Source organism: Melanaphis sacchari, unplaced genomic scaffold, assembly GCF_002803265.2.
Source record: "Melanaphis sacchari strain LSU unplaced genomic scaffold, SCAv2.0 Contig0_pilon_pilon, whole genome shotgun sequence".
NCBI lineage: Eukaryota > Metazoa > Arthropoda > Insecta > Hemiptera > Aphididae > Melanaphis > Melanaphis sacchari.
In genome coordinates this window covers 21,236,546-21,249,248 of record NW_020270366.1, presented here as the reverse complement: position 1 = coordinate 21,249,248, position 12,703 = coordinate 21,236,546, and the positions used below count along the sequence as shown (strand labels likewise).

General features: G+C 25.9%; 1 protein-coding gene across 1 annotated transcript in view; it reads left to right on the top strand.

Annotated features, from left to right (window-relative positions):
- LOC112597685 (sushi, von Willebrand factor type A, EGF and pentraxin domain-containing protein 1) overlaps positions 1 to 12,703 on the top strand; it is a 29,409-nt gene that overhangs the window by 13,455 nt on the left and 3,251 nt on the right. The window contains exons 3-12 of the mRNA XM_025343851.1: positions 5,307 to 5,519; positions 8,666 to 8,889; positions 9,540 to 9,751; positions 10,692 to 10,924; positions 11,026 to 11,202; positions 11,275 to 11,454; positions 11,522 to 11,704; positions 11,795 to 11,952; positions 12,129 to 12,288; positions 12,394 to 12,475. Coding sequence (XP_025199636.1) covers positions 5,307 to 5,519; positions 8,666 to 8,889; positions 9,540 to 9,751; positions 10,692 to 10,924; positions 11,026 to 11,202; positions 11,275 to 11,454; positions 11,522 to 11,704; positions 11,795 to 11,952; positions 12,129 to 12,288; positions 12,394 to 12,475 — 1,822 coding nt within the window. The remainder of the gene's footprint in view (positions 1 to 5,306; positions 5,520 to 8,665; positions 8,890 to 9,539; positions 9,752 to 10,691; positions 10,925 to 11,025; positions 11,203 to 11,274; positions 11,455 to 11,521; positions 11,705 to 11,794; positions 11,953 to 12,128; positions 12,289 to 12,393; positions 12,476 to 12,703) is intronic.

Here is a 12,703-nt window from a genome sequence, read left to right as displayed (position 1 = left end):
TCTACTTTCCTTTCTACATGTGGGTAATCAATACATTTTTAGTTTTCACTTTATTTAATATTAAAAATATATATTTTAAACATATATAATAACCATGGCTTAAATTTGGATAGATCAAATTTAAACTGTGTTTCCTAAATTATTTAATTTTTAATGTTTAAATAAAATACTATAAAAATATTAGTGTTTACCTTGAATTAATTTTTTTGAAAATTTTGTTCATTTATTAAAAATTGTCAACTTAATTTTAACATTTGAAAATTTTTGCTGCTTTCTTTTTCTTTAACTATACTTTCACATAAATTTCAATGCATGTGATGACATTTAATCAATGTTTATAGAGATTAAACAATTTAATATAATGTTACACATCATAAAAAAATATTTATAATATAAAAGCATTACACTCCTTGGACTTTATGTCTCAATAGTCTGAGCATAATAATGGTAATAATACTCCTGGTTTTTATATTATCTAAAGAATAATTATATTATTATTATTATTATTATTATTATTATTATTATTATATTCTATTATATAAAAAATACATTATACTCGTCCTTAATTATTATATTAGATACATTATTATACTGTAACAATCGTAATAATAATAACGAAAAAAAAACTATAAAATTCATAAATCACTAATTTCAAATTATTTATTTCATAGTCACCAATTACATTCTTATTTTCAATAAAAAATAATGTATAAAACGTCTTATTTCACTATAGATTAACCATTAAACGAAATTTATTAGGAGTTTTGATGTATATGTACATAGTTTAGTTCTGAACTATATTTACTTATTCATATAAATATTAAATTATTTACTACAACAGCAAATATTTGAATTTTCTAAATTCTTATAACGTATTTTTAAAATGTAAATAATATTATTTTAACATTTTGTTTCATATTATTACATTGACTCACTAAATAATTATTTTCGAAAGTAAAGAAACGAGCAGGTGCATGATACATTGTTGTTAAATTACACGTTTTTCAGTGTCTATAGATAACTACCTTACTTTAATGGGGTTGGACCCTTTAAACAACATTCAAAAACCAGTTGTTCCACTTTCTTGAAATCCACCCATTTTAAATTATAAATAAATCTCCCCCAAACTATAGTAACATATTTGTTGATCTTTGTGAAAAAAAAAAAATAAATATTTTATCCACATACCTAAGTTAATGTGTATGTTTATATAGTACCTATTTATTATATAATCACAGTGTATTGGTTATATAATTTGTTGATACATTACTATGATTCAGAGCCTTGGAAGTAGCATAGTTTGATAAAAATTGTGATCGATTTTGTTCGTGATTTATAAATAATTATATTCATCATGATGTCTAAATACATTTATATATATATACGTGAACATTAAATAAAGAATGATAATATTTTTCGATTTCAAGTAAGAAATAAAAAATCATTGAAGTAGATAAATAGAACATTCCGAACAATTGATATTCCGTTTTCTTTTATTTATCAAAATGCGTTTTTTAACTTTAGGTCTGTTTGTTTCTAAATTCTGAGTTGTTGGTTAATGTCAGATTGCATTCATTTTGTTTTTTAGTTATATGCTTTGTAAAGTGAAACAATAGATCACGCAAGTGAAACTTTTACCTAGGGGTCATAACATTATCTCCCAGCAGGTCATTTATATTTCAAACATTATTCAAAAAACAACAACATCGTCTATGTATGAAAGTAACAGTAACGAGCCCATTTTCATTGTTATGCTCAGTAGCCTGTTAATACATATATTATGTACGTAACAAACAAAAAATTGGTCATTTCAATTATATATAGCATTTTAATTTTTCGAAAGTCTAAATTAGTTTAAGTATAGCAACAATTAAATATTTCGAGTACAATTCTGTCAAAACATATTTAATAATACTTAAATGAAATAAAAATATATTCTAGCCAATTTTGTTATTAGGGGTAAAAGGTAACAAGAGTTGCATGACCTGACGACCAATCATCGGGGTTTAAGAAGGAGTCGATCAACAATAGTCACAATAGTACAGTGTAATTTTCGTTTTTTTGCTTGTCCGTTGGCGAGTCCACTCATTTGGAACTGCACAAACCACAGATGCTGTTTAAAAATGATGATTTTCTTTACCGATTGAATAAAGCACGTCGGTTATATTTTTCATTTGCCTCGTAGATTGTAGACAAGAATACTGTGAAAAAAAAAATCGATCAGACGAATATACAACCGGTTCTACCTCACTTGAAACGTGCTCTAGGTTTTCCGACAATTCGTCTGTTCAGCCAAGAACTATTGACGACCACTATTTTTTCGTCAATAAGTTTCCAATATAATCATCATCATTATTTTTGTTCGCCGTTATAATAGTTTAATACATTAAACAATGATCATATGTGAAAATGTTTTTTTTTTATAAGACGTGATTGAATTTATGACAATAACCTCTAAACAATTTTTAATCATCATATTATTCAATTATTGGTGTTCAAAATGGTATAAAGAGATTAATATGAAATGAATTTATAAATATCAGTTATCAAAGTATAGAATTTATATGTATTTTTTCTTTTTAAATTACTAGATGTAATATTTATTTATTTATTTGTTATATTTTAATTTAATAATCAAATGTTAACTCTGGTCTACAATTTTTGGTAGAAAAAAGATCAATTTTATTTTGATAATCAGCTTCAATTATTTTTACTGATAATTTTTTATTAATTTACTAAACACTGCTCAATTTAATCTGTAGGTAAAAATTAATGTATCTATCGTATCTATAATATTATCGTATACAAAGAATAAAGTCAAAGTAAGTTATTGGGGAGCATTCTTTAAAAGCATACAAATAGCAAAGTGTAAATATTTATTTATTGACGAATTGATCATAAATATTATGTAGAATAAAGATAACTTAAAATATTTTTTAAAAGCTATCTTATCATAACTACTTTGAAGGAAAAACAATTGTTTACTTAAAGGTTAAATTACAAATTTGCATAAATTATTAATGAAATAAAATGAAACAAAAAAAAAAAAATAATACATTCTTTGAATGAAAATCATTCCTTCATAAGTATATTATATAGCGTAATTAAGATTATTTTTTAAAGTTCTCAAGAATAAAAATAACCTATTTTTTAAATAGATTTATATATTTTTATATAATTTAAAAAATCAATACTCTATTTACAAATTTTTACTATCAAAAACTGGAGGTGAGTTTACTCTCACTAGCTCATATAGTTTACATTATTCAGTGTAAATAGTGATAATGGCAAATAATTAAGTAACTAATAAAATCGAAAATAGATATTGTTTTTACTTGAAATAGATTCTATATATTAAACGTATGCAGCATCTAAATATTTTATTAATTTTGATTTCTCTTGGTGTGGTATGGATTTTATTGCCTAATTAATATTTTTACATAATATATACATACAAAGTTAAAAGTTTTAATCACAACGTAAAATTATATGTTGTACTGAATGATTCATTTTCAAGGAGGACTATAGATACTTCAGTAACGTTGTAAGGAGAAAATTGTTTCTCTAGTATGTAAAATGTTAAGGTACCTAAAAGCCAATTATGTGATTATTAACAGTCGGAATTCTATCTTAATGTCTCTGCGCTGACGTGGTCAGGAATTCCATTATTAGGAAAAATGATGGTATTTTATGTCTGTTGACACTACTAATAAAGTAGGGTTTGTGTTGTTGCCAACCAACGAGGAGGTTGAATCATACGGACCATGACCACTCCCTCCGCTTTCACTGGCTGCGTTCCATCCGGCCGGAAGACCTACATATAGGAAAGTTTCCAGGCTATAACGCCGTGCAAACGCATACATTATTATATAAATATATGCACGGTACTACTATATTATAGACATATATATATATATATATATATATATACGTGCACTTACATGACGAAGTGTGTACTGGAAATTTCCTAAGTCGATTTTGAGTCATGATGGCTATGATAGATACTTAAATATTATAATGCAATTATTTCTCTGTTCTCTTTTGTATTTTTGCGACACATTGTGTTATATTTTATTACTATTACATTATAACTAAAAATAACGAGCTCAAGTGATCCGGTAAATTATTATTATATTATAGTACAAAAACGTTTAAGGCAAAATTTCCACTCAGCCACCGCGCATATAAGTAGGTATATTATACTTTATAATATATATATACCCGATTTCGTGTTATTGTGTTAGTACACGTATAATAATTGCTCGACCGAAGCAAAACAAATTGAATTCTCCTTGGAGGATCATGCGCGACTTCTTCCGGAAAACTTTAATCGATGTACAGACTGTACAGTTTAAGTATATTATATATCCGTACATAAACTGCCAATACAACAAATACAATATTAGTTTTCAGTTAAAAAACTAAATAAATTATCACCATGATGTATTATGTGTATCATACAAATGATATTATATTATTATGTGTATGTAACATAAATATGGACTTCAAATTTAATTTCATGTAGTCTGTATTGTTATAAATAGAAAATAAATTTAAGTAAACACGATATCATAACACAAACAAATATAAACAAAAACAATAATTTTTAATACTGGTAATTAAAAACCCATATCTAATTAAAATAACAGATAAAATTTCTTTTTTATCTTTCTTTCTCTTTAAACATATTTTTTATTGTTACTTTTATTATGATTGAGGTAAGAACAACGACGTTTACGCTGATCCATGTTCTATGACCCACAAACTCGATCGTTTGATACGACCATGATGCTATAGTATCTTATGATTTTATATGGCAAATTCGTTTTGGTTTTCACGCACAAACTAAAAAGTGAAGTAATATGATTATTTAGAGCTTGAGTATTTTACATCATTGATAGATTAATTATTAAGTTATTATCATGTAGTTTTATGTATAGTATTTAGTTGGTGTATATAACACCTAATATATATTAAACATATAATATTTGAATAAATTAGTTTTATTTGATTAAAATATCTTATGGCAATATTATTTTTAAACAGTTCACATTCTTATGAAAGAAAGTAGGATGATAAAATTTTAGATAATACCTAAGTGTAAAATTTTTGGATTAAAGACTTATTTTTCAATGATCCAATATTTTTGCCGCTATAGTACTTTCGTTTTAAATACACTAATCTATAATACTAAAACTCATAAATTACATTATCTTATAATTACACCAGTTTTACTAGATTTCACTATGAATGACATTAGTTATATTACATCGATAGATAATTTCTTTTCGTATTTTTTTGTATAGTATTAAATGTGGCTGCAGGCAAAGCGCCTATGCAAATCAGTTCAGAACCCGGCGGCCTACCTCAAAAAGCCATCGACGGTAGCACCAGTTCGTTTTTCAGCCCCGAAACATGTACACTCACTAAACCGGAACGTACCCCATGGTGGTATGTTAATCTGTTGGAACCATACATGGTTCAGTTAGTGAGACTGGATTTCGGAAAAGCTTGTTGTGGTGAGTATTTTAATTTAAAATTATTATTATAGTTAAACGAAAATAAGAAATCTTTTTAGTTGATAAATTATTGTAATGTAAAATTTTAAGTCATAATATTAAAATTTTGTAATAGCGATAAGAAAATAATTGGTAATATTATGAAGCATAATGAAATAAAACAGTATAAATTAATTAATTAATTAAATCCAGTATAAGTTAAAATCTTAATCAAAGTAATGTATAAATTGAGTACATTATTTATGTTTTTTTTTCGCTAAATTATATATATTCAAAATTATTTGAACTAAATTTTTTAATAATATAATAACTAGGGCTCAAAAGTTGTAAGAATTGCATATTGTTCTATATGCTCACAATTTATAGCAGACCAAGCTAGAAATCTGAACTATACAATGGAGAGTTAAAAAATTGAAAATGCATATTTTGTTAATTTTAGCTAAAAAAAAGTGTATATTTCATTGATTTTATACGCATATTATGCATATTTCATATTTTTCTAAAAAAATTTTTTTTCTTAGCCTGTATATTTCAATTAAAACTGAATATAAAGCTCAAAATTATCAACGAAGGTATTTATTGTAATTTCAAAAATACCGAAAAAATATTTTTAATTATATTTTTAACTCAATAAGATGTCAAAATACCAACCAGTTATAATTTTTTTCAGTTATAAACAGTTTTTATGTTAATTATTATTTTTTTGAAATTTAGAATAATTTTTTTGCATATTTAACATCATTTTTAATACATATTTTGTAATTTTTTCATACATATTTTGCCTTCTTTAGCTCCTACAACTTCCAAGCCCTATTGATAACGAAGTAAAAATAAAAAGCGACATAATATCACTTAATTTATTTATCATCAAATATATTTACTTAAAAGTTAAACCTAAAAAAATACACTTTAAAAATAATATAATAATGTTAATACCGCTTAAGAGAATACATTACTTAATATATTATCAAGACAAAGTTATTTTAACTGTTTGCAAATTTTAGGTTAACAAAAAAACCTTAAATAAACATCCGTTAAATTATTTCTAATTTTAATAACACAGTTAGTAGACAGTAGCAAATTAGGTAATTATACTAAAATCCTGAATATTATAAAAGAAAATAACTTAACATTTTTAAATTGATTAAATAATGGAATGTAAAATAATAATGGGAAATAGTGATCATTATAAATCAATATTAAAAAGTGATATTAGTAGGAATATTAAAGTATTAAATAGGTTTAAAATTGTATTTATTTTTTTATACTTAGTTTATAAATATATTATTTATATCATTATTTTTATAATTATATGATCAATTCGCATCAATACCAAAATATTTTCTCCTGTTATTATAATTATCAAATTAATTCCATTCTAAATTTTAAGGTTTTACTCTTTGATAATATAAAACCTAAGATGCATTTATTTAGTAAAATTACCAATTAACATATTGTTATAAAGAAATTTTTTTTTTCAGTTCTTAAATACTATTTATTATAATATATATAATTATTGAGTAGATCGTTAGGTTTCCAAGTTTATTTGGATTTAATATTAATAAAAAAAAACTATATCCAAGTAAGTAGAATATAAATGAAAAATATACAATTATTTTACCCTAAATGACTAACATTTATTTTACTAAAAAAATATATCATAGTTATTAGTGTTTCCATTATAGTGTGTGAAATTAAATTCAAAATCCTAAGTTAACAATATGTTCAAATTTTTACAAGACGTATACGAATTATACAGAAATAATCAATTATTTATAATAGTTAAGTTTTAGGTATGTTAAATTATTTATATATTGACATTGACCACAATATAATGAGAAATTTAAACTATATAGATACTTACCTTTCAACATATTTTACATCAAAATAATTCATTAGACACCATTATCAAAATGCATCGAGTAATTTGAAAGTTTTGATCACATTTTTCTAATGACTATCATTATATAAATTTAATTTCAGAATATAATTTTAGGTCATTTTAAAAAAATTAAAAATAATCAAGAAAATTGAATAATTTATCAAATGTCATAAATAAATAATATTTCAAAAAAACATGGATACATAAAATATATTTTTCATTAATTATTTTATTAAAGCAATAAAACTAGCTACTTAGTAAAAAATTACAGTCAGTAACGCTTCTTAACCTATATAAAGATTTTGATTTCTCTAGTTTTATTAATTTACATTGATTTGTAAAACTGTGTTAAATATATAAATTAACTTTATATAACAATACTTTCAAAATACTGAGTACTACTAAAAAAGTAATTGTCCAAAATTGCTATAGTTTTAGAAAAAATATTGTATTCAATCATTAATTAATATATGCAGATACTGTTGTCTGTTTTTGATTGTTTATTAAGTTATTTTTTAATCAAGAATTTGTTATTTTTATTAATGATCGTTTTAATTTTTTTTTTTATTTTCAAGCTTGTATACAAATAGGTAAATTGTAAAATATTTTATCATAATATGTCGGTTACTGCTAATGTTCGACTTTTTATTTTTAATTTAATTTATAAAAATGTAGATAGACAATTGTAAAATCTTATTTTTTACTAAACTTAAGTCAATGTCTTAAATTTTGAAATGATGCAGAAAAGAAAATATTTCAACAATACATTTTATTCTATAAACTATTAGGGTACTTTATAAAAAAAAATAGAGAAGTTCACGATTGTTTTCACTTGGAAGAATTTTGTTAATCTAAATATAAATATAATATTACTTTTGAGTTATTTGTATTCATAAAGGTATTTTTGATAAATTAGTTACAATGAATAAAACCAATTTTTTTCATATTATCATTCAAAATTCTATTAGCACGTGCGAAAAACGTGCACAAAAAACCGGTCAAAGAAAGTTGTACCCTCTATATACTAGTATATTATATTATATTATATTATAGTCATTGGTGTAACTATCTATTTGTCACTTCTGTATAATAAAACAATGAAAATACATTTGATTTTTGGAAAATAACTTTTCACATGGTCTAAAAATTTCTCAAGTAATAAGACTTGTCATAATGACACGATAAACATTACTTATTGTTTACATTAAAGTATATAAATAAAATATAATTGTTGTCTGTTAACTTATATTAGCTTTTATTACAGGTAAAAATAAACCTGCTACGATAGTCGTGCGAGTGGGAAACAACAGGCCTGACCTAGGCACTAATCCTATATGCAACCGATTCACTGGCTTTATTGACGAAGGAAAACCGTTGTTCCTCCCGTGCAATCCACCTATGCCAGGAGCATTCGTTAGTGTCCACATGGAAACAGCTAGTGGAACCACTCAGTTATCAATATGTGAAGCTTTTGTCTATACCGATCAAGTAAGCTTATAGAAATTAAATTATTTTAATATAAAAATAAAATATCTAGATAATTAAGTATATTAATTTTATTTTATTAATTCAAAATGTATTTAAATATTCATTTTAAATGTATATACAACATAGATACATGATAGTTAATACATAATACTTAATATGTTATTGTTAAGGTTTTGAATTCGTTATTCTTTGGTTTAATATGGAATTATAATAATGATGCAGTTTAAGTATATTATACTCACAAATTAAATAAATAATTTATCTAAAAAATGTATAGAATAACTAGTTATCGTACCTACATAAATTAGGGGTACAATAAATTAGTGATGCCTATAAATTTACAAAATAACTTACGTATACTTATACATGCTAATAAGTGACAAAAATATGGATAATCCATTATGTAACTGAACAATAACTGTGAATTTGTAAAATACCTAGATAAATTATGTATAACATATTTTATCGGTTTGGTATCTAGATATTTCATGAAATGGCAACATTTAGATTTAGTATTAGAAATTATTACTACAGAAAAACACTTTATCTGTATTTAAAATATATATATATTGGTAATTCAAGTCACTTACTTCAATTTAGAATAATAGTTCTGAGTTAATGACTTATAATATCATTCTTGTATATTTTAGGCATTACCAATTGAAAGATGTCCACAATTCAGAGATCAACCACCAGGAAGTACTGCTACTTATAACGGAAAATGTTATATATTTTATAACCGTCAGCCAATGAATTTAAGAGACGCGTTAAGTTTTTGTAGATCAAGAGGTGGCACATTGGTTGACGAAAGTAATCCCGCGTTACAGGGATTTGTCAGCTGGGAACTGTGGAGAAGACACAGGTGAATTTAAATATATTTTATATGAATATGTAATTAAATAAAAAATCAATGTTATCAAAGCCTAACGTATAATATACATAGTGATTTACTAAGATTTATCAAGTGCGCTAATCCCCAATTTTGCCTTTGGTTATAAATTTATATGAACTCTGATTTTTTGAATTTTTAATATTATTAATGTCCCATTTTCAATTCTTAAAAATTGTTATACCATTTAATGAGTATCCTGTGAGAATGCCATGTATTTATTTCAAATGAAAATTATTGTTTAATTCTACTAATTAGTAAGTCAAAAACTTTTAGAAAATTTTGATGTTAAAATTGAAATTTGAATGAGTGGTTTTTAGATTATTAAACTTTATCTATCAAGATTATAAGGTTCGCGATAATAGGTTTGGTAGATATGGAGGCTTTAATAATTTGAAAATTATCGTATTTCATACTAATCTATTAATATTTTATAATTAAAAAAATGTTCAGATTATAATAAGCACTAGATTTAATATTTAATCATATTTTAAATATTTATTAAATTATATTTAAGGTCTATTGTCTATTATTCTTAGTATATGTATTTTAATAACTTTGAAACACCTAGTTTGGATTTTGATTTAAAATGTATATCAATAGTTTCAAAAATATTATCGATTTAACAATTTACAGTAAAAACATTAATTCTAATTTGGAAAAAAAGAAGTTTTTATAAACACGGAGCACTCTTTAAATTGTTAAAAAAAAATTAAAAAATGACAATTTGGTTCTTAAATATAAAAGAAAATTTCGAAAATCAGAATTTAAATAAATTCATTATCTAAGTAAATATATGGTTGATCATGCTTGGTGAATCACCTCTATGTTGTATAATATAATGTATGCATATGATTATACAAACATTTACACTTGTATATTTAAATAACTCTTTCTAAATATTTAATTCCAGGAGTGATTCACAAAGTCAATATTGGATGGGTGCTGTAAGAGACACACATAACAAAAATAATTGGAAATGGCTAAACGGTGAAGATCAAACAGTATCGTTTTGGAGTTTACCCTCAAGCGGTTCTGAAACAACATCTATCAATGGAGGCGATTGCGCACGATTTGATGGTTCCAAAGGATGGTTATGGTCAGATACAAATTGCAATGTTCCACTAAATTTCATTTGTCAACACCGTTCGTATTAATTTATTTTTAGTATAATTAATAAATAACTCGTGCGAGAATAAAATGTAATTATTTTAGTTATAAAATGTCTCTAAATGTTTTTTGCGTAGAACCAACTGCTTGTGGTAGGCCAGAGCAACCCCCAAATTCAACAATGATTGCTGAAAATTTCAATGTCGGCACTGCAGTCGAATATTCTTGTGATGAGGGCCACCTGTTGATCGGACCGTCTACTCGCACGTGTCTCGGAACAGGATTTTATAACGAATTTCCACCTGTGTGTAAACGTAAGCTTAAAGAAATATTTAAAAAAATTTAAAAGTTAAAACTAAATACTAATCCTCATTATTCGTTTATAGGAATTCAATGTGGTTTTCCTGCAGACATTTCAAACGGTAGTTATAAGCTAATCAATGGTACCGTCAACTACTTAAGTCAAGTACAATACACCTGCAATGAGGGATATAAAATAATTGGCAGAGATAGATTAATTTGTGATTTAGATGAAAGATGGGATGGACCCCCTCCAAAGTGTACAGGTAATACAAATAATTTTCTTATTCGTTTTTTTTATTTTATTAAAATATTATGTATTTTTTCATGAAGTCCAAAAATGTGATGATCCTCCAGTAATTCCTAATGGTGAATACCAGATGTCAAACAATGATAGTATTGTTGGAACATTAGTAGAGTATACGTGTGTGTCTAAACGATTCCGTTTGGTCGGACCTAAGCAATTAGTATGTTTACCAAGTGGTCATTACGATAATAAGCCACCTTATTGTAAAGGTTAGTATTGCAATTATTTATTATACTCCGTCCAACAAACTGTATTCGATTATTTATTATACTATTGAACGATAAATATTTGCTATTCAGAAGAAACCAAAACACCAATTGTACCAGCCGTGTTAGTAACCAAGACTGTATCGACTAGTACTGTTCCTAGTAGCCGTGCGCCATCAACTCCTAATCGTGAAAAACCACGGCCGTTCACAACCAAGCCCACTTTATTAACGAAACCAGCTAACGACCAGGTATGTTAATTTACTATGTTGTGAATTCTACGATAAAGAAAAGTAGACACTTTCTTTGGGTTACAAATTTGTAGCAAGCTCGATATATATAGTTTATCCGAGATTATTAGTTCAAATCTGAAAATTCGGTGCTTTATCAACCGTAAACTGAGCGAATGTTACTTTCACTTCATTAGGACGATAGCGGCCAGACGTCATCCAATGTGGTAATTGCCTCAGCGCATCCGCATGACAACGAGATTCCAGATAGTGTTCACGTCCGAACAAATCCGAACGCGGCCAACATACCGTCTCAGGTGGAAAGCGAACACCGGATCGGCCCCAAACTAAATTTGGGTAAGCTACTACACTAATTCGATTTCGTAAACAGTAAAAACTATAATATCTTCGATTTTTTTTGATTTTTTTTTTTTTTTTTTTGTGTGTGTTCGTATAAAACAGGAGCAATAATCGCGTTGGGTGTGTTCGGAGCATTCGTGTTCCTGGCAGCAGTGGTGACCACAATCGTCATACTAGTGAAAAGGTAACGTGATTTTTTTTTTTTTATTATTATTATTACACGGCGTGCTGCGGCAGCAGTGTTAGGAATTATGTTTAAAGAAAGAAAAACCGTGTGCGCGTCTGAAATCCTTGTGTGTCTGTGCGACTAACAACAAAAATCGCTTGTCGGCTGCTACATGTGGGCTGTTTTGTTTTTGTTTACAGCAATAGGAACCACAAACTTCCGTCTGGTGCGCATAACATGCCGTCC